General features: G+C 56.2%; 1 protein-coding gene across 1 annotated transcript; it reads right to left on the minus strand.

Annotated features, from left to right (window-relative positions):
* Positions 1-952: 952 nt before the first annotated feature.
* DNAAF5 (dynein axonemal assembly factor 5) lies at positions 953-24,470 on the minus strand. Its single transcript, XM_043454855.1, has 13 exons — positions 23,817-24,470; positions 23,004-23,188; positions 18,803-18,927; positions 18,333-18,451; positions 15,252-15,484; positions 14,495-14,707; positions 12,761-12,904; positions 11,366-11,534; positions 10,181-10,328; positions 7,552-7,702; positions 6,554-6,710; positions 4,982-5,173; positions 953-2,006 (listed from the first exon to the last, which is right to left on the minus strand). Exons 1-13 carry the CDS (start codon positions 24,433-24,435, stop codon positions 1,870-1,872), a joined length of 2,592 nt encoding a protein of 863 aa, XP_043310790.1. The 5' UTR covers positions 24,436-24,470; the 3' UTR covers positions 953-1,869.
* Positions 24,471-26,297: the final 1,827 nt, after the last annotated feature.

The raw sequence follows: 26,297 nt of genomic DNA on the forward strand, positions 1-26,297 counted from the left end.
CTAGTAGTTAAGATGCGGCATGGTCACTGCAGAGGGCCCAGGTTCAATCCCTGGTTAGGGAACTAAGGTCCCACAAGCCATGGGGTGTGGTAAAAAAAAAAAAAAGATTACTACCCCTTTATAGGCTAAGATTGTGTTGGGTGTCCTGATTCACTGCCATGTTGCCTCTGCATAGTTCCCCGAATGATGCAGAGAAGCAAACGCACACTGCTAATGCCGCGATGGCAGCCAGGCCAGACAGCAGTGGGGGGCACCCAGCCCCGGCCATGTGGGAGGTGAGGGGTCAGGCATGTGTTGTCCTCCTAGCCAAGCTCTCTGCTGTTTATTTTTGGCTCCCATGACACCGGCTGACCAGAGGCAGAAGATGGGGCTTCTTGCTGGATGTGAAAACGCATGCTCTCGGGGCAGGAGTCCCCGGCCCATTGTCTCTGATTCGGTAGGTCTGGACCGAGGCCAGATAACATGCATCTCTGACAGGTTCCAGGTGGTGCTAAGGAAGGACACCCAGAGGCACCAGAGGGCAGCCGCAGAGCTGGGGGAAGACCATCTGAGGGCACCTGCCATCCCTGCAGCCATCAACCCTAATGGGGTTTGGAGAGGAGCTGCGCCCTCAGATCCTGGGAGGGCACAGAAGGGGGTGTCACCACGGCCAGGAATCGCACTGCCTGGGTGCAGCGACCCGGGTCTGTGCTACAGGCTCGGTTCTCAGTCCTTCTGCAGGCGGACCCCACTGGAGCGTATGCCCTTGGAAGTCTTGCTGACGCCCTTGTCTTAACTTGTTTGGAGCGCCTGCCACCTGGTGTCCACAGAGGGTACCTCAATGAGCTGTGAGAACCTCTCAGTCCAAAGGCCCAGGATTCTTAAGGCTGGGATCACCGTGAGGTTAACTGTGAGGAAGAAATGAATCTCAATTTCAGTTACCAAAACACACAAAGACAGGCGTGGAGAATAATTATAATAAATATTTTAAGTTATATTTTCAAATACCAAAGCATAAATGTTAATATTTGATTTTTGGAAAAAATAGAGCATTTTCTTGTGTTAACATAAATATTTGGCTTATGGAAATAATGCTTAAAATGAAATCTTTTAGGCACTTGGGGCTAGAAAGTGCAAGAAAATATAACACAGTTTTACTGTACTGCTACGTACAAGAGCAACCAAAATTATATTTGATTAAATATCCTATTTTCAACACTGTAAGCATTACTGATCTAAGAGAAAATACTGTGACCAAATACAACCCGCGTAACATTTTAAAAGGGGAAGATTTTGTTGATAATAGTTCTTAAAATTTCAAATCCTTTTCAGTTTCTTCACTGAGATATAAAGTTTCACTAGACAGAACCCAAAGAAGAAACATTTCTTCTTTTTTTATTTTAACAACACTTCTTTTTAATCACTTTGGCTTTTTTCTTTATATACACTCAAGAACTTTCTTGGTGGGCATTTAAGCAAGAAAGAACCAATAACCCATGAACCTAGTAGTGCATGTAGCCTAAAAACACACAGTGCGTGGATTAGGCTGCCAGTATGAGGAGCTGACATTTAATTTGAAGTTAGCTGTCGATTTCTGGCAGACCTCTTAATGAATGGTATGAGTAAAACATAAAAATACAGAAGCCACTCAGAGAAAGTTATTTCAAAAGCTGCTGGATGTGAAAAACTGTCCCAGGAGGCACTGGGCAGGGAGCTCAGGGAATACATTCTTCTTGCTGTCAAGGCTTGCTTGGGAGGGTCCTCCGCTGCTGGCTGACAGGTGCCCTGTGACGAGACTCGGAGGCCACGAGGTCCAGCCCGGCGAGGACGAGGGCTGCGTGTCTGCTCCCCACCAGCCGCTGTGCCGAGGCTCTGCCCCCAGGACTCCGGTCACGGGGCGGGCGGCAGGGCCCGCAGGTGCTGCAGCAGCTGCTCGCAGTGGGTGGGCGAGCGGTGCTTGTGGAGGGCGGCCTCCGTCTCTTTCACCAGGAGGTCGGGGAAGAGGACACTGCCTGCTTTGAGGGCCTCTGCAGAACAGGAAAACACTTTTATTATGCCAGAAATAAATACTAAGTCCACCTTAGCTTCATATTAAAGTTACAACAACAACAAAAAAATAAAGTTACAACAGCCATAAAGAGCAGGCTGCTGGGCAAGGGAAGTGATAGACGGTAAGAAGGGCGGCGCATAATGATTATGTCAGTTCTCAAGAAGACGTAACGATCTTTATGTATGAGCCCCGTAACAGAGTGTCACACTAGGCGAGGCAAAATGACAGCTGTGAGGAGAAGTAGATGAACCCACTATTGTGCGGGAGACTCCCACACACTCCTCTCAGAAATGGGAAGATCCAGCAGGCAGTCGGGTAAAGCAGAATCCAAGAGCACCAGCAATCAATTGAGTCTCTATAGACCGTCTCATCCAACCCCAGCAGAATATACATAACTCTCAGCTCCTATGGAACATGTACGAAAACAGACCACAGTCAGGGCTGTTAAGACACACCTTCACTATAATCTCTGCTCTCAGACCACAGTGGAATTACTGAAGTAAAAACTGAAGTCACTAACAAAGGGATAGCTGAAAAACTCCCAAATAGCTGGAGCTCACACAACACATCTCTGAACACCACAACGGTCAAAGAAGAAGTCTCGAGAGAAAACACATTTTTAACTAAATGAAAATGAAAATACAACTTATTTACAAATGATGCAGCCAACAAGGGACTAATTTCCAAAAGGTATATATAAACAACTCATACAACTCAACTGCAAAACAATGAAATAACCCAATCAAATGTGGGCAGACGTTCTAAATAGACATTTCTTACCAAGAAGCACATGAAAAAATGCTCAACATCACTGATTATCAGAGAAACACAAATCAAAACTACAATGAGGTACCACATCACACTGGTCAAAGAGCCATCATTAGAAAGTCTGCAAACAATAAGTGCTGGAGAGGGCGTGGAAAAAAGGGAGCCTTCCTATCCTGTTGTGTGTGTATGTGCTCAGTCATCTCCGACTCTCTGTGACCCCATGGACTATAGCCCGCCAGGCTCCTCTGTCCATGGGATTCTCCAGGCAAGAATACTGGAGTGGGTTGCCATTTCCTCCTCGAGGGGATCTTCCCGACCCAGGGACGGAACCCGCATCTTCTGCATTGGCAGGCGGATTCTTTATCACTTGCGCTACCTGGGAAGCCCACTATCCTGTTGGTGGGAATGTAAACTGTGCACCCATTACGGAGACCAATATGGAGATTCCTGAGAAACCTGAAAGCAGAACTACAATTTCATCCAGCAATGCCACTACTGGGTGTGTATCAGGAAAAAACTAATTTGAAAAGGTACATGCAACCCAATGTTCACAGCAGGACTGTGAACAATAGCCAAGACACAGAAACAATCTAAATGTCCATGGGGAGATGAGCGGATAAAGAAAATGTGATATAGACACACACGTGTGCATGCACACACAACGGAATATTATTCAGCCGTAAAAAGAATGAAATAGTGCCATATGCAGTGACATGGATGGACCTAGGGACTGTAATATTAAGTAAGTCAGACAGAGAAAGATATATGATATTGCTTACATGTGAAATCTAAAAAAAATTATACAAATGAACTTATTTACGAAACAGAAAGAGAGTATGGTCACTAGAAGGGAAGTGGGGGAGGGATAAATCGGGAGATTGGGATTGACGTGTACACAGTATAATAAAGTCTTAAAAAACAACCCAATTAAAAAATGCGACAAAGACCTTAACAGACACTTCACCAAAGAAGAGATATAGATGTAAGCATGTGAGAAGATGCTCCACATGGTGTCACCAGGGAGACGCAAATTAAAATAAGGAGCAATCTGTAGACACCTGTCAGAATGGCCAGAGCCAGTACGCCACCTGCTGGCAGAGTGTGGAACAACGGGGACTCTCACCTTGCTGGTGGCACTGCAAAATGGTGCAGCCACTTTGGCGATTTCTTAAAAATTAAACACATTCTCGGGCATCCCGGGAGGCTCAGCTGGTAAAGAATCTGCCTGCAGTGCAGGAGGCCTCGGTTTGATTCCTGAGTTGGGAAGATCCGCTGGAGAAGGGATAGGCTACCCACTCCAGTATTCTGGCCTGGAAAGGTCCACTGACTATACAGTCCATGGTGTCGCAGAGTCGGACAAAACTGAATGACTTTCACTTTTCACTTTCAAACCATACTCTAACCATATGAGCCAGCAATCACAATCTTTGATATTTATCCAAAGGAGCTGAAAACTTACATTTGCAAAAATCCTGCACACAGATGTTTAGAGCTTTGTACATTATCATCACAATCTGGAAACAATGAAGATGCCTGTGTAAAGTGATCAGTGAAGGTATAAATACACTGGTTCACTCAGACGAGGTATTAGAGCTAAAAAATGAGCCCTTACACCATGAAAAGGAGCCTAAAGTGCCTATTACCATGTGAAAGAAGTCAACATGGAAAGGCTTCATGCCACATGATTTCAAGAATATGATGTTCTGGAAAATGCAAACTACAGAGGCAGCGAAGCTGAGTGGCTGCTGAAGTCTAGGAGGGACAGGGAGACAGACGAATGGGGAAGCGCCAGGGCTTTCAGGGACTACGAGCGACACTGGACGTGGCAGGCACGTCCAGACCGACAGACCACAGCGCCCAGAGACCCCAAAGTAAACCAAAGACAGGGCGGCCGACGTGTCCCTGCAGGTTCGCTGACTGGAACACGTGCACTGCCAGGCGGGGGTGTTGGCCATGGCTGAGCGCATGTGTGCGAGGCGGTCTCTGCACCCCTGCCCATGGTGTGGGGTCTGCAGGAACCCCCTTGAGCACATGTGCTGGCTCCTGGTACAAAGCGAGACCACCCGTCCGTTCACAACTGCTGCTACTGTAAGCAGTTTCCAAGTCGCCTCCTGTTACCTTGAGAGCCGCAGTGCCAGCCAGTGGCCCCCGTGTGGCCAGCCCACACAGGGACAAGGCTCTTACCGAGAACCGCGTCCTGGACGGTGCGCTCCGGGTCATCGAGGTACACGAGGAGCTCGCGGTACAGGTGCTGGATGCTGCTCTCATAGCAGCACTTCGAGGCCTCCCGCTGGACGCGCTGCAGCCAGGTGACCAGGGCAGAGGTGGCTGCCAGCCTCACGTCGTTGGAAACGTCGTCCAGCCGCTTTAAGAGTTCTGGGGGCAGGGGTGGGGCAGGAGTGTGAGCAGAGGTTTCGGGGCAGGCTAAGCTCCCAGCACCCGTCCCGGGAAACCAACACGCGGGTGCTGGGGAAGGGGTGTCCTGGGACCCTTGGCTGCTCTGGCCCAGGGGTGGACTCCATGGACACCTAGTGGAGGCATGATTGGCCTGCCTGGGAGTCTGCGCTCTCTGACCAGTAGGGTGGCCTTGGGGTTCCCCCATCTCCGAGATGCTCAGGCTCAGTCATTCACAGGCGTTATGCCCTAGCCACCCCATTTTCCCCACCATGTAGACGGCAGGAAGGGCGTGTGCTGACTCTACTCTCTGCCCACAGTGGCTCTGAGGATGGAGGGGAGGGCTGGTGACATGACGGCCACCAGCCACGTCGGCTGTTTCTATTGAGCCTCCAGGACCGAACGTCCTGGGGGAGCAGTCCTTCCTGAGGGGCAGGAACACCTCCCATGAATGGGAGAGACTCTTATCAACAGGTGCTTTTCCCTCAGAGCCCACACGAGATGCCGGCCCCACCACTGGTGTCTTCTAGAGACTTAGCACCGTCCCCCCAGGTTCTCCCAGGGTTTCTGTGCTCCCATTTGCATTTTTCTCAACTTGTTTTTTTCACTTTCTATGAAAGTTCATTCTGAAATGTGCAGCAGGTTCCAAGACAACACTGGTTCTGAGTTGTCGGCAGGGAATCAGATGGTCACACGGCAGTGGATTCAGGGTTATCATGGCCCTGGGCACAGGGACAGTGGACTCCTCTTTCTGCGGGAACGCCTGTCCTCCTCGCCTGCCTCCTGGCACCTGCAGGCCAGACATGGTGGCGTCCAACACCCTTTCCACAGAGCCTGCAGCCAGAAGCGCTCAACTTGTTTTGAAGGCTGTTATCCTTGCAGCCTTCTGTGGCTCATGACCTCACTCAGAGAAGACGGCACACAGGGCCTGTAACTCCCTCCAGTGAGGGCGCACCCACGAGCCCCGAGGTCCTCAGCGGCAGGCCCGCCCCCAGCAAAGTGCTCTGCTTGGGCCGCACTGCACTTGTGCGTCTGGGACTCGCTGGTGCTCAGGCTCCAGGAGGCATTGACACAGGGTACGTGAGGCAGGGGCCCTCACTCCCAGGGTGCAGACCCTGCCCGTGGCAGGATGGCCCCTGGCTCCTGTGGGCATCTGAGCACCCACCCCTCAATTCTGGTCCACAAGGTGCCTGTCCTGTTTCTCCTGTTACGTTCCTTACTCAGTGATGTCAAACCCACCACAGCCATGTTTAGACTCAGCCAACCTGACCAGAAGTCAAAAGTAGCATTTCCTGTTCTTCCTCTGACAGAAACAACTGTCAAACACACACACACATGACCAGGGAAAGAAGCATGTCCTACCAGGATAAATCTTGATGAATTTGTCTGGATCAATCACACCATTAGAGGTCTTTAAAAACAAGTTAATGATCCGGCATGAAATCAATCGAGTCATCTGAGAATCTTCTTCCAGGGTGGTCAGAATTTGAGGCATCAATGTTTCCTGCACGTCCTGTATCTACAATAAGAAACCACATGAGCTGTGGGTCATGGCTGGACAGAGACCGCTATGCAGACACCGTGTGCATCACCTGTAATGGGAAAGACTTGGTTTTAATGCAACCATCACAGAGTCTGGAACGCTGTTCTGAAATTTTTACGTGAGAAGCAGACTTGAGTCTTGATTTTAAATCCAGATAATTTGAACACTGGTCAGCTGATCCTTAAAAAATCTGTTATTCAGAAAGTCTTAGGCATGGATCCTACACAGCCCACTACTTGCTAGCAGAACCGGGTGTCCTGTCCAGTCAAGTTTAGGGGACGTTTTTGTAAATGTTGTTACGAATTAATTTGGCTGTGCTAGCTGCAGCATGCAGGGTCTTCAGCTGTGGGATGCGATTCTTAGTTGCGGCAAGTGGGATCTAGTTCTCCCACCAGTGATCGAACCCGGGCCCCTGCATTGGGAGCGTGGAGTCTTAGCCACTGGACCACCAGGGAAGTCCCCAGGGGGACATTTTAACTTAAGTAACAGCCGTTCAGGCATCACACTGTTTCCCCTACTTCTACTATTTCCACAATTCCCCCTCTAAATGAGATGCAAATACAAATAACACTCAAGTTAGACTCCTTGATGAAGTTCTTTTCTCATAAAGGGTAACAATCACCAGAGAAAACCCCCAGGTGACCCAGGGAAACCCAGACTCTCCCCCAGACCTCTGCTTGCCCTTGAGCCCCACGGTCCAGACCTCGGTCTGCCTGGGACCACCTGCTGCGGCTGTCAGGACAGGAGACTCAGGCGAGCGAGCACTCTTCCAGGGCACATACCCCTCCCTCTTGGGCCTGGGACGCATGAGCCCTACCTGCCCGTCCGACAGGACCCCGCTGCTGACAAGCGCCCAGAGGCAGGACACGGCTGCCGTGCGGATGGCTGCGGCCGTCCTCCCGGCATGCCACTGCAGGTTGGGGACCAAGATGTCCTGGACCAGGGTGTCCAGGTAGCCGTGGAGCTGCCTGGAGTAGAAGAAGGAGAGAGCGGGTGAGGGGCATTCAGACTCCCTGAAGGCAGCGCTTCTGTCTGGGAAACGGACGGCGCTGAGGGAAAAGGCCAGAGGAAACAGCAGAAACCCTGGACGCTGAGCAAGAGCCCTGCCTCTCAGGGCCAGGGATTCAGAGGGGCGTGGGCTCTCCCATGGCTGCGCGGGGGCTCCGGCCACCTCTCCTGGGACTGGACCCCAGGGCTGCTGTATATTCCGGCCTCCCTCCCACTTTGCGACCGAGGGGCTGCCTTGTCCACCACCCCTCCTGGAGTATCACTGGGATGACAAGTCACTCCAAGGGCAGTGACCTCACAGAGACAGGCCTCACGGTCCCTGAGACGATGTGAAGTCCCTCTGACCACACCCACCACCTCAACAGGAGGGCAGGTTGGGGCTGTGCCCACGGCTCCACGTGCCAGGACAACAGGAGATGTGGACATTCCCGCCAACGCGGTAGGGGCCCTTCCTCTCAACACTCCGTCAGGACAAACCCAAAGCAAAATGAAACCAGGATCCCAGCCCAGAGCCCCACTGCCGGGCCTGGCCACCCTACACCGTGGAGCCACAGCTGAGGCCCCATCCAAAGCCCAGGGGAAAGCCTTGGCTCTTCTTACAACTCCACTACCCCACAGGCCTCTGCTGGTGGCGCAAAACCTATCCTGCTGAGCCCATGACCCATCGGTTGTGTCCCGAGGTCGTTCCGGAACAGGCTGCACAGGTGGCCCTGCCTCCAGGAGCCCCGTCAGTCTGACCAGCGCCAGGGCCCCAGGACCTCCAGCAGGGGGCGCTCCAGAGCCACCGCAGCCGCTGACCTCGAACCTGGAGCAGAGGGACTCACAGGCCTCCCAGGTTTTCAACCTGCTTGATTTTTAGCAAAGAGACGCTGTTTCCTGAAAAGTGATCCACCGGGGGTCTCTGGAGAGGTCAGTCTCGCGTCCCAGCTGAGGTGGCCCACACGGCGTGGCAACAAGGGCCTGGGGGCTGAGTGCTGGCCACGAGGGAGGCAGCGGCCCCCTGAGCTGCTTCTGGCTTCAGTGAGGTGCTGCGGGCAGAAAACGCAGCAGATTCCCAAAGGGTGAGTCCCACTGCACGCGGAGAACGCACACGCATCCGAAGCTGGGTCCCGAGACAAGGAAGCCCAGCCGGGGGGGCCCACAGTCTCCCCCAGAACCACCAGCACCCAGTCTCGCTCCGCGGGAGAGGAGTTACATAACATCCGCGTGAGGACATAGCTCGACGCGAGAGGACGACGTGAGCGGATCGCTCCGCGTGAGGGAATCGCTCCGTGTCGGGATGACGTGACGGGATCGCTCCGCGCGAGGGGACGGCTCCGTTGACGTCTTGGGCGCCCAGAGCAGGGAGCAACCCTCTAGCATCCGGGGATTCCTGCCCCAACCCTGGCGCCCCCGCCCGCTGTCCTCCGGCTGTGGGGTCCTTACAGGGTGGGGTGGGCAGTGGTGGGGACAGGGGTCCCTTGCTGTCTTAGGCTCCGTGATTTTAGAATCCCAAAGTTCAAAACCAAGCAGGTGTTGTTTCCCAAAGTCTTTCCTGCCTGTAAAAACAGCTAATACTTTCACTAAATAGTTGAAACTGAGCGACTTTCTTTTCACAAGAAGCCTCCGGGTGCAGTTTCTTGAGGGAGTTCAGTCCGGCACGGAGGCTTCTTTCCTGGGGATTCATTGTCCTCGCGGAGCAGGGGCCTGAGGGGCAGCAACTAGCCTGTGGGTTCTCTACTCACAGGATGGTGCCAGGGCCGGCTCTGTACCTTCTATGGTCTCTCCTAACCTCTGAAGCCTTTGCAGACAAGTAGGAAATAAAACTTCCTGCAATATGATGGGCTGGCTAGAGGCCCGACAGCAGATCAGAGTAACTTCCAGAGACTCGAGCTCTGAATGATGACCTGCTATTTCCCTGGGAAACTCCAGGACAGGCCGACGGCGGAGATCTGCTCTCTCAGATCCCAAACAACTCACTGCATCTCGCCGCCTGCTGCCATCCTGCCAAGGGCTCCGCTCCCCTCCCCTCCAAAGCCTCGAGTTGGAGGCCCGGTGTTTACTGCCTCCAGTCCCTCTGAAGAACATGCGTTTCCTGATCTCTGAACTCTGCGGTCATTCAACCAACTCTCTGAGGCTTGACAGGCACCAGAAGCCGTGCAGAGCTGAGCACAGTCATGTAAACCATCAGGAGTTACTGTTCCCTGAGACTTTTCATTCAGTGGAGTTTTAATGACCACGGACACAGCTTTGCTTCAGCGTCCGTGTGGTGCACTTGCGGCTGGCACTGCGCTGTTTCCCTGGGGCGCTGAGTCGGGGTGGGGCGAGGGAGCCGCAGGACAGCAGGGCCGAGAGCCTGGGGTCACCCCAGTTCCCACGAGACCTCAGTGTCGGGGCAGGTGGGGGATGGCCCAGCCCTAACTCAGTGTGGGGGCAGCGTGGCGGCAGAGCCGACCTACCCCTGTGAATCCACCGTCTCTGGGGCTCCCAGCAGCACGCCCGTCAGGGTGGAGAAGAGCTTCAGGCGCATGGCTGGGTCCCGGGCTGGCTGAAGGCAGCTCCTGAGGATGGGGACCAGCTGGGGCAGGGCTTCTCCGAGGGCAGGGCCTAGAAGACAGGCATGGCAGGAAGATGGGAAGGAGGAGCCCTGAGCCGCTCTGGCCGCGAGAGGAGGCATGCGGGGCGTGGCGGGCGGGACGCTCTCGGCATAGGACACCATGGGCCACCCCCCCCCCCCCCACCTCCGCCATGGCTCTGTTCACCATGTGAACTTTTTCTTCATACATCTCACCAAATTCGTAAACACACTGAAGTCAAGCAGTCTTTTAAAGACCAACCGAAATCAACTACTCAGAGTATAAAAACTGCTGGATGTGTGCCCCGAACCTGGCAGTCAATGACCTTCCTATGCCTGTCACCAGACGGAGCGGCGGTGCCCTGGCCCTGAGCCTGGCAGGATCCCAAATGCAGCGACGCTGCTCAGGGCCTGGGCCCGCCCGTGACGGGCTGACAGGGTCTCCGGGTCTGGATGCGAGTCACAAGCTGCCTTCCCCACCAGGCCCTGCGCTGACCTGGGTCGTGTGTGTCAGAAGAGACAACGGCCACCCTCAGGCCCTCTGGTTTACGCCCGGTCTGCTGATTCCGCACTCAGTCAGGACTTCAATCTATTCAGAGGCATCGCCTCAGAGCCCAGGGTCAGAGTGGAAAAAGTGTGGCCGGAGAAAGACTGCCCGCCCCTCCCGCCTCCCTGTCTCCCTTCCCCGAGCCCCGAACCCGCAGGGCAGGAAGCCAGCTGGGCAGAGAGAACAGCATGCAGACACCACGGCCTGAAGAGCACGGCCACACACACGGCACCACGCTGAGCCACGCGTTCAAGGTTCAGCATCAAAACGTGTGCCTGGGCAGGCCTTTAAGACCACGTTACATCGATTCTTCACTGTGACATTCTCAGCACTTTTTAAAATAAGGTTTTAAAATGGCCGATCTCCACAGGCGACAGTGATCATGACTGAATGAAGAACCAGGCCCCAGCGCACGGCCGACTGGGTGGTGCTGAGCAGCTCTGCCCATCTGCACTGGGGCTGCCCGAGCTGCCACGGCACCAGTGCCCTGACCCCAGCCCGGGGCACCTGTCCAGAGCTCACCTGAGTGGGTGAGCACCACGTCCAGCTGCAGAAGCTCCACGGAGTGGCCGGTCCAGTCCTGGTGCGAGGCAGCCAGCCACTCCAGGAGGGGGCTCACATGTGCTCGGAAGAGGTCCTGGCTGCTGTCCACGCCCTCCACTGCAGCCAGCTCAGCCAACGTCTCCTGAACCTGGGGGAGCAAGTCACCGGCTGGGACAGTCAACCTGAACGTGGGACTCACACACCCACTGGAGACCCTTACTACCTGAGGGACAGAGAGCCACTCGGGCACACGCCATGTGACCTGGGGTTCCCACATCCCTGGCCCTCCCGCCTGTACAACAAATGAAACGGACAAAGGTGCACTTACAGGAGGCTCAACATCCCCCACAGCCCCCATTTTGCACCACCCAGGGCAGGGCAGTCCTTGCAGGGCAGAGGGCTGGGGCAGCTGGACTCTGTCTGCAGAGAAGGGGACCAGGCAGCTTCAGGGACTGAGCTCAACAGACTTAAGCCGCGGTCAGCGAAGGTGGGTCCAAGGCCCCCTCTCTGAGCTCTGTACCTGACCAGATCAGCGGCAACAGTACGTCTGCTGCTTTGGGGGCAAAATGGGGAGGGCTGGCTGGACGGTGGAGCCAGGGCTGCCTGCCAGCCCCACACCCCGCCACCCCTGCCTCAGGCTTGAGGAACAGGATGCACCCGGCACTCTGCACGATGCCCGGGGCCCGAGTCTGGCCTGCAGACCCTCCGTGAGGACCCACTCAACTTTTCTAACATAATGTTTACGGCTCTGTGGTGACAAACCGCCAGCTCAGACACGGGCCCTCCAGAGAGGGGGATTTTAAAGAGACAAAAGAAAGTTTAGAAAGGCACTGAGGAAAGGGAGGGCAGTGTGTGGGTGCCTCCTGGACATGACGTGGGCAGAGAGGAGAAAAAACCAGGGGCAGAAGCCGAGCTCTCAGCTCAGGGAGAAGCGGCCAGAGACCTGTCTCCGCTTGGTCCTTACAGGGGTGGGGAGCTAGATGGCAGGAGGTTTAAAGTTAAATACAGAGCCAGGGGAGCGGAAGTGACTGGAAAGCTGGACTGTAACTAAATAGGGAAAATATGATAATATTTCCTCTCCTATATCTTTCAACCTCACTTAAACGCAGGTTTATTAATGACCAGAGAGGCCGCCTTTCTTTTGTTTCTCCAAGATTAAGCAGCATCTTTACTCTGAGACACTGAAGTCAACTTCAGTGGGAAGGAATCTAAAATCCTGAGTCCCCCTGAGGCCACACTGAAGATGACACACCCAAATGTTCCAGATTCCTTCGTCTTTGGTTGGGCAAGCTCAACACTTGGGAGTTTGAGAGCAGAGACTACGCAGAGAGTCACAGTCCAGGGGCTGCAGCGAAGCGGGAGGCTCCCCCTCACCTTGTCGCTGAGGCCCGTGGGCCCCCACAGCGCCAGGATGGTCACCAGCACCTCTAGGAGTGGCTCGCCGGCCCCTCGGCAGTCCTCCTGGCCCACGGACACCACGGCCTGCACACACTGCAGCAGGCGCTCACCATACAGGAGCTGAGGAGAGAGCGGCACCGTGAGCCACCCTGCGCCCGCCCGGCACTCAGACGAGGCCCCGCTGGCCAGGCCGCAGAACCACGGCGGACTGGGCCCGGGCTTCCGCACATGGAGAGGGCGTCCCTCTTCACAGCAGGGAAAGCGAACCCCTGCTGAGCCTGAGGATCATGGGTTCCGTGTGCAGTTCAGTGACACACACTGGAAGGGCAGGGGACCCTGGATGTGCTTCAAACGCCCCAGGCCTCCCCCCAAAGTCAAGCTGCAGCGGGAGGCCTCCCCCCAAAGTCAAGCTGCAGCGGGAGGCCTCCCCCCAAAGTCAAGCTGCAGCGGGAGGCCTCCCCCCAAAGTCAAGCTGCAGCGGGATGAGGCCGGGAAGGCATGGCAGGCACGAGGGGTGCACGCTTCTCCCCTCTGCTCTGTGTACTTCGGGGTTCCTGTAACACCCGGTGAACAAAAACAAATAAAATTCTATGACTCAGAAGATGCTTCCTGACTGACGGGAACATGGGGCCGCTCCTTGGGAGGGCCGAGCCCATCACCCACCTCCCAGGCTCCAGCCTCAGCAAGCAGGCAACGGGGCCAGGAGTGGGCGTGGGATGGCCCCCAGGGGAAGGACCTCAACACCCCTCCCACGCGTCTGCTTTGCTGTGTTTCACAGAGGACAGAAGATCAGGACGGGGGTCCTGTGTGTAGGTCATGTGTATGTGCCCAGCACGGTAGCTGGGACCTGCTCTGGTCCACCTCTGTGGGCATGGCCGCCCCTGTTGAGCGTTAGCTGATGCGGGGCCAGCTTCCCGTGGGCCTGCAGAGTGAGGGCAGATGCCCAGTGAGGCAAAGCCTTGTTGTTCCAGAGATAGACAGAAGCGCCACATCCCAATGCAAAGAGTCAAGGTTTAAGATCATCACAACCAAACAAAAACAAGGTCGTTATTTTTCCATCAATAGCAAATAATTACAAATTATTCCGAATGACTAAGTCTAACTACCTAGATTGTTTCAGCTTCAGATGTAATGGATTTACTGCTCAATTTAAGACAATAAATTTGTAACCAGCAAGCATAGCTCCCAGTAATGAGTGCCAAACCAGGCTGCCTGCTGGAAGCCCCGCTAGAAGCCAAATGACACGGTAAGGACAAGCTTGTCATGGAGACACGGTGTCCGAGAGGTGTGTGGGCCGACAGAGAGTGGGCAGACTTGCAGCTTCTGGGTGGAGGGCCCTCTGCCCAGGATCACCCACAGCAGTGCCATCCAAGGAACAGAACTGCCCTCGGTGATATAAGTGCTCCACCCTATGCTGTCCAGGGAGGCCGCCACAGGCTGTGAATACGTGAGCACAAATACTGGGCAGTTGAGTTGTGGCCAGTGTGACCTGTGCACCATGGTGGATGGAGCAGAACAGGCCAGGAAGTGCAGGGGTCCAAACAGAACATCGGTGACTGCACCCCAGCTAACTTGTCGGTTGGCTGTCCCCGAGGGGCCTGAGGGACGGGTGACTGTCACTGCCTATGCGTGGATGGCCCCAGCAGAGGACTGCGTCACCATGGAGACGGGCTGACTCTACGAACCCCACTCTCTCCCCAGCATGCTTACGTTTTCAGACCCTTGGCAGATGTGAGCCTGGGCCAGCTCCATGGCGATGAATTTCACGTGTGGCTGCAGAGCCTCCCTGGGGCAGCCTCGGATGAGGGAGGCGAGGACCAGGAGGCCGGAGGGCGAGGGTGACTTCCTCAGCGTCGACAAGATCAGCTTCAGAAACACCTCCGGGCTGACGAAGGTGCCGACCAGCTCTGCAGACCTCGCGCACTGGGGGGTGGGGGAGTGGGAGGGGGGCTGAGGCTGCTGGCCCTCTTCCTGTCACCCCAACACTGCTCGGCATCTGCCTCGCATGCTTTCACCCCCAGAAACAGCCCTGCGGGCACGTTTCCTCCTGGCAACTGCTCAAACGCTCACAAAAACAAGTGAGTCCTCCCGTGAGCTCAGAACTGCCAGGGAAAGGAAGTCACGCGTCTGGCTCGTGGGAGGGCTATCAGAGCGTCCTGAGGCCCGGTCACCTGAGCTGGACACTGGGGGCTGCTCTGTGCGTCTGCCTGCCCATGGTCCTTGCAAGCTGACCACCGCAGGGCCTGTGGGTGGACGCTGTTTTTTCACACGGACGTGGGGCCAGTCGCCCGCATGCACTCAAGGAGAGCCTTCATACGCCACTCCTCACAGGCCCAGGGCTGCGGGGGGCCATGGCACATCTACACCTTCACGCAGAGGTGACCGTGTGCCTGCTGAGGTCCGAGTTCACGGCCGGCAGAGCTGAGAAGGAAGGCCGGGGCCCCTCAGTCCCGCAGACGCCACTCACGCTGCAGACCACGGCCGCCTCCTCGTCGGCGCAGGCGCGGAGCAGGGCGCGCAGCACGGGCTCCAGGTGCTGCGTGACGTGGTCCTCCGCGTGCAGCAGAAGCACGGCCAGCAGCTGTGCCGACTTCACCCTGGTGCCCACCACCCAGTCAGCGATGTCGTGCCAGACGGCGGGGAGGATCCTGGAGAGGTTTCTGAAGACGAGCTCTCGGCAGCCCAGCCCCGGGCGGCTCCCTGCAGGTCGTGAAGGTGAAGGGAGATGGTGACATTCACACACACACACCTCACCGACGTGTGTGGGAAGGTCGCTTATGACACGTCCCTCATTTAAGGCAGACCTACAGGTTTATATTCTGAGGCCTTAAAGAACACAGCCCGACTCTGAAGACAGAAGGAAATGAGGCCACAGAGTGTCATTACTTACTTGGAAGTTTTCAGTAATGGTGAGGCGCGATACACGTTAAGCTACATGTTCAAAGTGCTAACAAATGGGTACACGGCTCTCCAGACAACACACGCATCGCCCAGAAGCGCCCTGTGCTCCCGACAGCCCCCACCGCCCACGCCTCCCTCAGGCAGCTCGGCCGGCTTCTGGTCACCGCGGAGGAGCTGCCTCTCCTACCTCCTGTGAGCACAGCGCACGGCCCCCTCCACGCGGAAAGGCATGCTGAGCCCCATCGCGTGGTGGGGCACATGAGGCCTTCTCACTGCTGAGCGTGCCACTGCACAGACAGACCACAGTTTGTCTGTCCATCCGTCCACTTGCTGATGGTTGCCTGAGCTGCTCTGGTGCAGACTGTCGCTAACAGGAGTTCTCTTGGGTGGGCACACCCAGGAGTGCCCGCGGGAGCACCCAGCAGGAAGGCACTTAACGGTTTAAGAAACAGGGATGGATTTTCAAAGCGGCCGTGCTGCCCTCCCTCTGCTCCGCGCCCACCCCTGCCGCTCCCTCCGCCACGCCCAGGACCTGTGGCTCCGCTGCCTCTACACCAGCAGCAGGGCAGGCTCAGGCCCAGCGGGCCGGTGTCTCCTTGCTGCTCCACTGTGCACTCCCCTTGGGACCCATGCATGACCTGGGACATCTTCTCAGGTGCTTACTTGACATCTGTGTGTCTTCAGGCAAGTGTCTTCTCAATCTTTTTTTACCCACTAAAGCTGGATTATTTCCGATGCTGAGTTTGCGCATTCTCTTTGTGCTCTGGAAACAAGCCCTATGCACACAATCTGCGAACATCTCCTCGGTCTGCACCTTCAGCTTCATTTTCTCAGCATGTTCCAAAGAGCAGACGTTTTCGTTTTGATGAGAACCAGTCCACCAGTCGTTCCTTTGTGGAGTGTGTGGGTCCTATCCTCAAGCGCACAGGCCACTGGGGCTCAGCCTCGTGCGACAGGAGGACGGGATCCAGGTCCAGGGGCGCCGTCTCCACTGCAGACGCCCTTTCTCCTGAGCTGTCTCTGCAGGTCATCCGAATCTAGAGGCCACCCGTGTATCTATCTGACTCTGCTCTGCCCACAGGCCTGTCTGTCTGATGCCGACCCCTCCACGCCCACTCACTCTGGCTTTACGTCTCTCTGTCTTTACGTCTTGAAGCCAGACGAGCTAGTCTTTCAACCTGGGTGTTCGTCTTCAAAGTTTTGGCTGCACTAGGTCCCTTGCGTTTCCTTGTGAATTTTAGGATAAATTTCTCAATTTCTATTAAAAAGCCTTCTAGGATTTTGATTACAAGATTTTCATCTTAAAGGTTCAAAACAACTCTAGAAATAGAAATGAGACTGTGACAAGTGAGAGTTTAAAGGGTGTTTTGGTAAGAAGAACAGCTTGACCCACGAAGCCCCACTTTGAATTTTTGCTCCTATTACTTTTCTGTCTCTATGGTCTACGAGAGACTTAGCTCCAGAGATTCAGATTCTGTCAGCTGTTTAAGTGAGCTTGTTATAATTCTGCAAAAGACAAAAAGCCTGATGACGCTGGTCCCTTGGGGCAAGTCTGGGGGATGAGGGGCCACATTAGGACAGTCTGGGCAGGGGTCCGCTGGCAGGCAGGCACGTGGCCTCACTCCGACAACCCCTCTGACCTCCGTTCCTGTATATGATATGGTGGACGTGGTAATTCAGAAGATGGTGCGTCCTCAAACTTCAGTAAGTCAGAAAAAGTCCCTGCTAGCAACTAATTTTTTGTACCTTTTCCAAAACGTGTGATTTCCCCTTATAGCAGCTGCGTGGTGTGGGAGGTGACGCTGCCTGAGTTGACAGGTAGACCAAAAAAAAGATGCAGGCCTCCCAGGTGCAGGGAGGGGCCTCCCCGTGGGCCTCACACTGAACAGCGCCAGGTGCCAACACCTGTCCTCAAGCTCATCACGCCCGCAGTCCCTCGAGGGGCCTGACTTCACTCGACAGGGGCCTGCAGGCCCCAGGCTCGGTGCCTCCCACGGCATCGCCCGTCTGACCTGGCGCACATTTACCAGGCTCTGTCCTGCCAGCGTCACCCCGTCACGGCTCCACTGTAAGAAAACACCTGCAGACAGCCTGCAGTGATGAAGGTGCCCCATCACGTTCACAGGGGACATCAGCCCCCGACAGAGTTTCCTCAACACAGGAAACTAGATGCATGCAAGGCCCTGGAGCAAGAAGGGGGGCTGGGGCCCGGTAGGCAGGGGCCTCCTTGGAAACGCAGCTTGGATCTGACTCAGGAGCTGAGGGGAAACATGGGTGCCCATGTGCGCACGGGTGTGCACACACACACACGCGTGTGAGCGGGCGCTCCCAGTCTGGCAGGAACCACAGCAAGGAGCAGGACGGGGATCCACCAATGGAAGCCTCTGTTCTGAGGAGGCATCACCCGAAATGCTAGGGCTGCGTCCCACTGTGGCCCGTGTCTCTCCTGCAGGTGAGGCTCACAGAAGAACTCTATGAGTTGACAAAGCACCCCGCTTTCAGAACTCCCCCAGCAGCCTCGCACTCCTCGGCCGGGTGTGCCCATGTACCCAGGGAGGCTGGCCTGGGACCACGAGGGCTTCTTCCAGTTGCCGGGCCACACCTCCAGGACACGCCCGCCTCATCAGCCCGAGCTGGCTGCACTCACCTGGCGAGGGGTGGTGGGCCGGGGGAGGGCTGGCAAAGTCCAGCTTGTCCTTGAGGTCTTCCTCATTCTCCGTCTGCCACTGCAGGCCGACCTGCTCCCAGAGGCTGGTCGCCTCGCACCTGCCACACACGACACAGTTGCAGGTCAGAGCGTGCCCAAGGGGACGGGGGGCTCTGGGGGGCTGGCCACGGGGGCCCCTGCCTAAGAGAACGTGCCAGTGGGTCTGCCAGCCCCCATCTCTGCCTGACAAATTCCTGTCTGTGAGCCAGGCAAGGGGCTGAAGGTGCAAAACTGCCCGGTCAAAACCCTGGGGCCGCTCAGTAGGCAAGAGGGGGCTGGTGCAGGGGGCTCTGGCCCAGAGAAGAAGCTGCCGCCACAGGAAATGACAACAGAGGAGAGGCCGCGCCTGGGAGGAGAGCGGGCAGGCCTGGGGCACCGGAGCCCGGCCACGGCCCCACATCGTCACTTACGCAATCTCAGGGATCTCGTCATGGAAGCCGCTCAGCAGGAGTGGGATGAGCTTGTGGAAGAAGGAGTAGCGGTCCCGCAGGCTCAGCAGCCAGCCCCCCACCACGCGCGTCACCGCCTGGCGCACCTACGGGCGGGAGACAGTCAGCAGCACCCCCAGGCGGGGACCTGGGCAGCCGGGCCCACCCCGCAGGCGCCGCAGGGCCCAGGGCCAGCTCGCTGCTCCAGCAGCTGTGCTGTCCGCATCTTGGGTCTGGGAGATCGCCAGGATGCCCAGTCTCGCTGGTTTGAGCCCATGTCCTCAGGCTCAGGCCGGACCCTCACTGACCACAGCAGGCTCCGTGGCCCAGTCTCAGCCCTGTGGAGCGTTCGCAGCCGTCTGCACGGGAACCTCCCGGGCATCCGCTGCCTGCGTCTGAGAAGGTGGTGTGCGTGCCTGTACACACCACGCCCACTGCAGCAAGGAAGCGAGCTTAACAACACATTTCTTTACACTAAAATGAAACATCAGAGAGAGAACGTAAAAAAAGAAAATCCTTTTTAAAAATTGCAACCAAAAAAGTTAAAATACTTAGGCATAAACCTGACCAAGGAGGTGAAAGACTTACATAGTGAGAATGAGAAAAATTAATAAAGGAGACCGAGGATGACGCAAAGCAGTGGAAAGACACCCACCTTGCTCCTGGGTTGACGAATACTGTTAAAACAGCTGCACCACCCAAAGTAAGCTACAGATTTCATTTAAGGCCTATCAAATTACCCATGACACTTTTCATAAAGTGAGAACAAACAATCCTAAAATTTATATGGAACCATAAAAGATCCAGAATTGCCAAAACAAACCTGAGGGAAAAGAACAAAGCTGAAAGCATAACTCTCCCAGACTTCAGACAATACTACAAAGCTGCAGTCATCAAAAGAGCATGGTGCTGGCAAAAAAAAACAGACACATGGGTCAGCGGAACAGACCAGAAAGCCCAGAAGTCATCCACACAGCTGCAGTCAATTAATCTCCAACAAAGGAGGCGAGAATATACAACAGGGGAAAGGGCAAGCGGTGCTGGGAAAGCTGGACAGCTGCATGGAAATCAATGAGGTTAGAACACACCCTCACACCAGACACACTAACAGACTCAAAGCGTCTTAAAGACCTAAACGTAAGACACGACACCATAAAACTCCTAGGAGACGGCATAGGCAGAACATTCTCTGACACAATCCGTACCAATGTTTTCTTAGGTCAGTCTCCCAACATAATAGAGATAAACCAATGGGATCTAATCAAACTCACAAGCTTTTGCCCCGCAAAGGAAACCATAAGCAAAACAAAAAGACAATCTGCAGACTGGGAGGAAATATTTACATGATGTGTGATTGACAGGGATTAATTCCCCAAATATACAAACAACTCATACAACTCAAGAACAATAAACCAAAAAACCCAATCAAAAAATGGGCAGAAGACCTTGATAGACATTTCTCCAAAGAAGACATACAGATGGCCAACAGGCACATGAAAAGACATTCCACATCAATAATTACTGAAGAAATGAAAATCAAAACAGCAATGAGATATTCACCTCACACCGGTCAGAATGGCTATCACTAAAAAGTCTCCAAATGGACTTCCCTGGTCTTCCAGTGGTTAAGAATTGCCTGCCAATGCAGGGGACACAGGTTTGACCCCTGGTCTGGGAAGATTCCACAGGCCGCCAGACAACTAAGCCCGCACGGGCTCGAGCGTGTGTCCACGCCAGGCGAGGGCACTGCAGCGGGAAGCCCAGTCACTGCAGTGAAGAGCAGCCTCCGCTCACCACAGCGGAGAAAATGAAGACCCAGTGCAGCAAAAAATTTTAAAATAAAATAAACAATAAAAAAAAATTCTTTTTGGAAAAGTCTACAAATAACAAATGCTGGAGAGGGTGTGGAGAGAAGGGAACCCTCCTACACTGTTGGTTGGAATATAAACTGATGCAGCCACTAAGGAGAACAGTATGGAGGTTCCTTAAAAAAACTAAAACTAGAGCTAACATATGATCCAGCAATCCAGCTCCTGGGCATATGTTTAAACATAATTCAAAAAGATACATGCACGCCAATGTTCACTGCAGCACTGTTTACAATAGCCAAGACATGGTAACAATCTAAACATCCATGGACAGATGAATGGATCAAGAAAATGTGGTACATTATATACAGTGGAATACTACTTACCCATAAAAAACCAAAATAATGCCATTTGCTGCAACATGGATGGACCTAAACATTATCATACTAAGTGAAGTAAATCAGAGAAAGGCAAATACCATATGATATCACTTATATTTGAAATCTAAAATATGACACAGCTGAACCTTCCTATGAAAGAGACAGACTCACAGACACAAAGAACAGACTTTGGGTTGCCGTTGTCAAGGGGGAGGGGAGTGGAGAGGGAAGGATTGGGAGTTTGGAGTTAGCAGATACAAATTAGTATACACGCATGAGTAAACAACAAGGTCCTCTTGCACAACACGAGGAACTATATTCAATATCCTGTGAGAAACCACAATGGAAAGGACTCTAGAAGACAGCACGCATGCATGTGTAACTGAATCCCTTTGTACAGCCAAAATTAACACAACATTGCAAATCAAGTACACACTTCAATTATAAAGAAGAAGAAAACAAACGACATGACCCAGTGTGGCTGTGGCTGGAGGCCAGCTGGGGTGCTGGGGAGCAGGCTTTGGGTCGACAGGCCCAGGCCTGGAGGCGGCCAGCTGGGGTGCTGGGGAGCAGGCTTTGGGGTCGACAGGCCCAGGCCTGGAGGAGGCCAGCTGGGGTGCTGGAGAGCAGGCTTTGGGGTCGACAGGCCCAGGCCTGGAGGAGGCCAGCTGGGGTGCTGGGGAGCAGGCTTTGGCGTCGACAGACCCAGGCCTGGAGGAGGCCAGCTGGGGTGCTGGGGAGCAGGCTTTGGGGTCGACAGACCCAGGCCTGGAGGAGGCCAGCTGGGGTGCTGGAGAGCAGGCTTTGGGGTCGAGCAGGCCAGGCTGGAAGGAGGCCAGCTTGGGGTGCTGGGGAGCAGGCTTTGGGTGAGGCCCAGGCCTGGAGGAGGCCAGCTGGGGTGCTGGGATGCAGGCTTTGGGGTCGACAGGCCCAGGCCTGGAGGAGGCCAGCTGGGGTGCTGGGGAGCAGGCTTTGGGGTCGACAGGCCCAGGCCTGGAGGAGGCCAGCTGGGGTGCTGGGGAGCAGGCTTTGGCGTCGACAGGCCCAGGCCTGGAGGAGGCCAGCTGGGGTGCTGGGGAGCAGGCTTTGGGGTCGACAGGCCCAGGCCTGGAGGAGGCCAGCTGGGGTGCTGGAGAGCAGGCTTTGGGTCGACAGGCCTGGAGGCGGCCAGCTGAGGTGCTGGGGAGCAGGCTTTGGGGTCGACAGGCCCAGGCCTGGAGGCGGCCAGCTCCAGCCGGGGCCCTGGCACTCATACCGGCCCCAGCCTCAGACGTGTAGGATCTCCGTGGGAAGGAACACGATGGCGTGTAAGTACTGACGGACAGGGCACGAGAAGGCTGGCGTTCCCTCTGCCAGGGGCACAGGGGCCACGTGTCCCCCACCCTGCAGGTGCCCCCCCAGCAACCACTGCTCCTCCTGCCCCAGGGACGGGAGCCCTTCCCCCACTCTCCCTTTGGGAGAGAGCCTGCCCTCATGGCCTTCACTCTGCCCCTCACAGCCTTAGATCCACGACTCTGAGCTGGCTTCTGCCGACAAAAGAGCTGCTTCTCTCACCTCCACCTGCCTGCCTGTCTTGTCTGTCTGTCTCCGCAGGCCCCAAAGCCAAGGGGAAGGAATTACCCAAATACACCAACCCTGGCTCCAATCCTCCTAGTTTGCCAATCTCTGTGGTTTTTCAATTAAATCACCTTGATGGATGGCATGTTACACATATTTCTACAAACCGTGGAAACACTCAGTTTAGAGTTTCTTCCTAAAAGCAAACAGTCCTCTTCCCCATTCTTTAGAATTAAGAATAACAAACATACCAAGACAAGTCAGTTCTCCTTCAGCTTCTCAAAAATGTGAAATAGGAACACCCTGTGACTGGGAATGATGGAAGGACATTTTGGGGTCACATATATCTTTAAAAAAGGACAAAAGTGAGTGACAAATAGCACACTGGCACGCTTCTGGTGGAGAAAAAGGACCGCCCGGAGGAGAAACTCCCCTTACCTGGGGAACGTCGTCAAAGAGCCGCTGAGCAAAGTGAGGAAGGACATCATCCACTGACTTGCCGCTGCCGAACTGGATCACCGTGCCCGTGGCCTCGATGACGGCCACCCGCACCTTCCAGTGCTGGTGGGAGATGGACTGCATCAGGGGGCCGATCAGGGACTCCGACTGCATGTGGAAGTGGTCTGTGGGGCGGGGAGGTGACCAGTCACCAGGGGAGCCTGGGGGCCTCCACTCTGGCCTGGTTCCGCTGGGAGCTTTGTACCCTCAGCACTGGAGAGGCGCAGGGACAGGACGAGCACCTCTCTCAGAGGCCTGGGGCTGGACCCCATGTCAGCTGAACAGGGCAGCTGGGAGGGGAGAGCCTGAAGCTGCCAATGGCTGCGACAGGTGCCCGGAGTGGGGAGAGACCGCATGTCCCCAGGTCCTGCCGAGCCAGACATGCAGCACTGCACAGGAAACCGCACCAGCACCGCCTCAGGCAAAGCCACCCCGCTTCTACGGGCCTCACAGAAAGTCAGGACCAGGGGGTCTTCGTGGGACCCAGGTGGACCCTCCGCTGCTTCAGACCTGTGTGAGGTCGCTATTTCAGTGGTACTTCCAGCGAGTTCTCTCAGCGCTCAGGTCCTCAGATCAAGGCAGGCTCTGGTTCACTGCTGCCCAGGGTGCGAGGGCCCAGAGGAGAGGCCCGGAGCGCAGGAGAGGCGCTGAGACCGGGAGATGTGGCAGACGTTGCGCTCGGGGTTGGGGTTGCCGCTGCAGCTGCAGCAGGGCGCGGGGAGGGGCCGCCGGGAGGGGACGGGGGGCTGGCACCTGGAGTGGCGCGTGCCAGGCCGACGGCGCACTCGCAGCTCTCGCGGCGCACGGCGGCGAAGGGGTCGAGCAGCGTGCAGCGCAGCGCGCGCACCGCGTCGTCCAGGTGGGGCGCAAACGCGGCGCCGGCAAGGCGCACGGCCAGGCCGAGCAGTTGCACGAGCGCCAGCCGCAGCTCCTCACAGGCCTCTGGCGGCGGGCGGCGCGCGGGCTCGGGGCTGGCCAACCGCGCGGCGAGCGCGGGCAGCAGGCGCGGGAGGGCGTCGCGGGGCCGCGCGGCGCGCCGCAGGCCCAGCCCCAGCAGGTGCACGGCCAGCGTGCGGCAGCCCTCGGCCGGGTCAGCCAGGCGGCGCAACAGGCGCGGCAGCAGCAGGTGCACCCACGGGCCCTGGAAGGCCGCAGCCGCGGCGTCGGGGTCAGCGTCGGGCGCCTCGGGCTGCGCCGCCTCCAGCGCCCGCTGCAGCGCCTCCAGAGCGCGCCGCCGGCCCAGCTTGCTGTCGGCCTCCAGCCCGGGCAGCAGGCGGCTCAGAGAGCGGCTCAGCTCCGCCTCCTCGGTCGTCTCCCCTGCTTCTGTCGGGCCCCGGGGGGCCGCGGCCTCAGGCGCTACCAGCGCCGCCATCTTCCCCGCGTTGCTAGTCACCAGGGGAGACCGGCGCTTTTACGACGGCCGCGGTGCGGATTACGGCACGTTTTCCGGTCAGCTCCGAGAGCAACTTTATTGGCAGCTCGGGCGCGGACAGGACACGGCCGGGGGCGTGGCGGGGCCTTGGATAACTGAAGGGACGCTGGCCAGGGCCGGGGGCCGGGGGCCGGCTGGGTCCCGATCTGTTGGCTCCTGCGAACCTGTGTTCGGTGAGGCGTGTGGTCGTGCCCTTTCGTGTCCTCGAGTGGCTTCTGTGACCCTAACGTCTCCTGCAGGCCCGGGTCGGGCCAGTCTGGTCTTGCCGGCTTGGGTCTTGGTCTACTGGGTGGCAGGTTAATCAGCATGAGGGATGAAGGCCAAGGAACTTGGTGTAGACTGGGAAGGCTTCCTGGTGTGACGGCTGTGGTGGTATATAAAGGGTGAGTAATAGTTAACTCTCATAAAAGTTAACTTCCCTGGTGGCTCAGATGGTAAAGAATCCACCTGCTGTGGCAGAAACCTGGGTTCCATCCCTGGGTGGGGAAGATCCCCTGGAGAAGGGCATGGCGATTCTCTCCAGTGTTCTTGCCTGGGGAGTCCCATGGACAGAGGAGCCTGGCGGACCACAGTCCACGGGGAGAAAGTTGGACACGACTGGGCGGCTGAGCACACAGCACAGGGCAGTTAACTGGGGGGCGGACAGCACGCACAGAGGCCTGCGATGGCAGTGTGGCCGCTCACTTGTGCTGTGCCCCCCAGAGTTCACGTGGTGGAGTCCTGACCCTCCCTCCCCGCCCTGGGCCTCAAAAGGGGATGTTACTTAGCGATAGGGCCATAGAGACTCATCAAGTTAGGGTATCTTTAGGGTGGGCCCTAATCCGTTTGACTGTGTCCTCATGAAAAGGGGAGACTGGAGACAGACAAGCACACAGGGAGAAGCACGTGAAGGTGGGGTGTCTGCAGGCTCAGGAGAGTGGCCTGGGACAGACTTCCTCACAGCTCGCAGGGGAACCAGGCTCCGACACTGTGATCTCGGACTTCTGGCTTCCAGAACGTCCAGAATTTCTCTTGTTTAAGCTGCCAGGCTTATAGCACTGTCTTTCCGCAGCCACAGGAACAGATACAGGGAGGGGGCCTGACACCGTTCCACCCCTCGGCTGAAGCCAGGGCATCCAGGGGGAGCAGGGTCCTCTGGGTCCCGGTGGGGGACACAAGGGAGGGTTTGAGGTGGGAGGGTTTCACTAGGAGGTTTGTGTTTGTAGGAGACTACTCTGGCTGTCAGAGAATGGGTTGGAAGGGAGCCAGGCAGACGCCACGTGAGGCTGCTGGGAAGGCCTTGGCTGTGGTCGAGATGAGAGCATCAGCACTGAAGTGAGGGTGCTGGGATCCTCTGCTTCAGAGGTGGGGCAGACTCACTTTCCCGGCTACCCCCCCGCCCAGTTACAACTGAACACCTTGCAGCTAGTTCAGCGGACAACGGGGGAGGATCTGAGCTGGAGAGAAGGGGGCAAACTGACTGGGGACTCCACACTGGAGGAGCAGCTGTGGGGCGACCCAGGGGTTTCTCTTCTGGCCTCTAGTTTCCTGGAACAGGCGCTAGAGGGGGCTGTAACCCAGACCTGCCGGCAGGCCATGGGGGCTGTAGCTTGGCCACTGCCAGAGGACAGATGGCTGCCTCAGCATCTGTTCTCAGTGGCCGGGTGCCTGCGGGGCCTTGAACTGGCAGGAGCCTTTGCAATGCGTGCCCTAGATGACAGCCCACAGAGTCACCAGCAAACTGAAGTTCCCAGTGTGACCCCCCCCACCCAGCGCCAAATGAAGATTACAGAACTGGAAGATACAGTAGCCATAATAGTGTA

This window comes from Cervus canadensis, chromosome 32 (assembly GCF_019320065.1).
Source record: "Cervus canadensis isolate Bull #8, Minnesota chromosome 32, ASM1932006v1, whole genome shotgun sequence".
Classification (NCBI taxonomy): Eukaryota; Metazoa; Chordata; class Mammalia; order Artiodactyla; family Cervidae; genus Cervus; species Cervus canadensis.

Bases quoted from the DNA above. Each gene is read 5' to 3' on its own strand.
- DNAAF5 (XM_043454855.1), bottom strand. From the start codon at position 24,435: ATGGCGGCGCTGGTAGCGCCTGAGGCCGCGGCCCCCCGGGGCCCGACA. The intron at 11,535-12,760 runs GTGAGGGGGAGC...TTGCTCCCCCAG, and splicing joins CCACGGGCCTCAGCGACAAG to GTTCAGGAGACGTTGGCTGA. The intron at 5,174-6,553 runs GTAGGACATGCT...CCCTGCCCCCAG, and splicing joins ATTCATCAAGATTTATCCTG to AACTCTTAAAGCGGCTGGAC.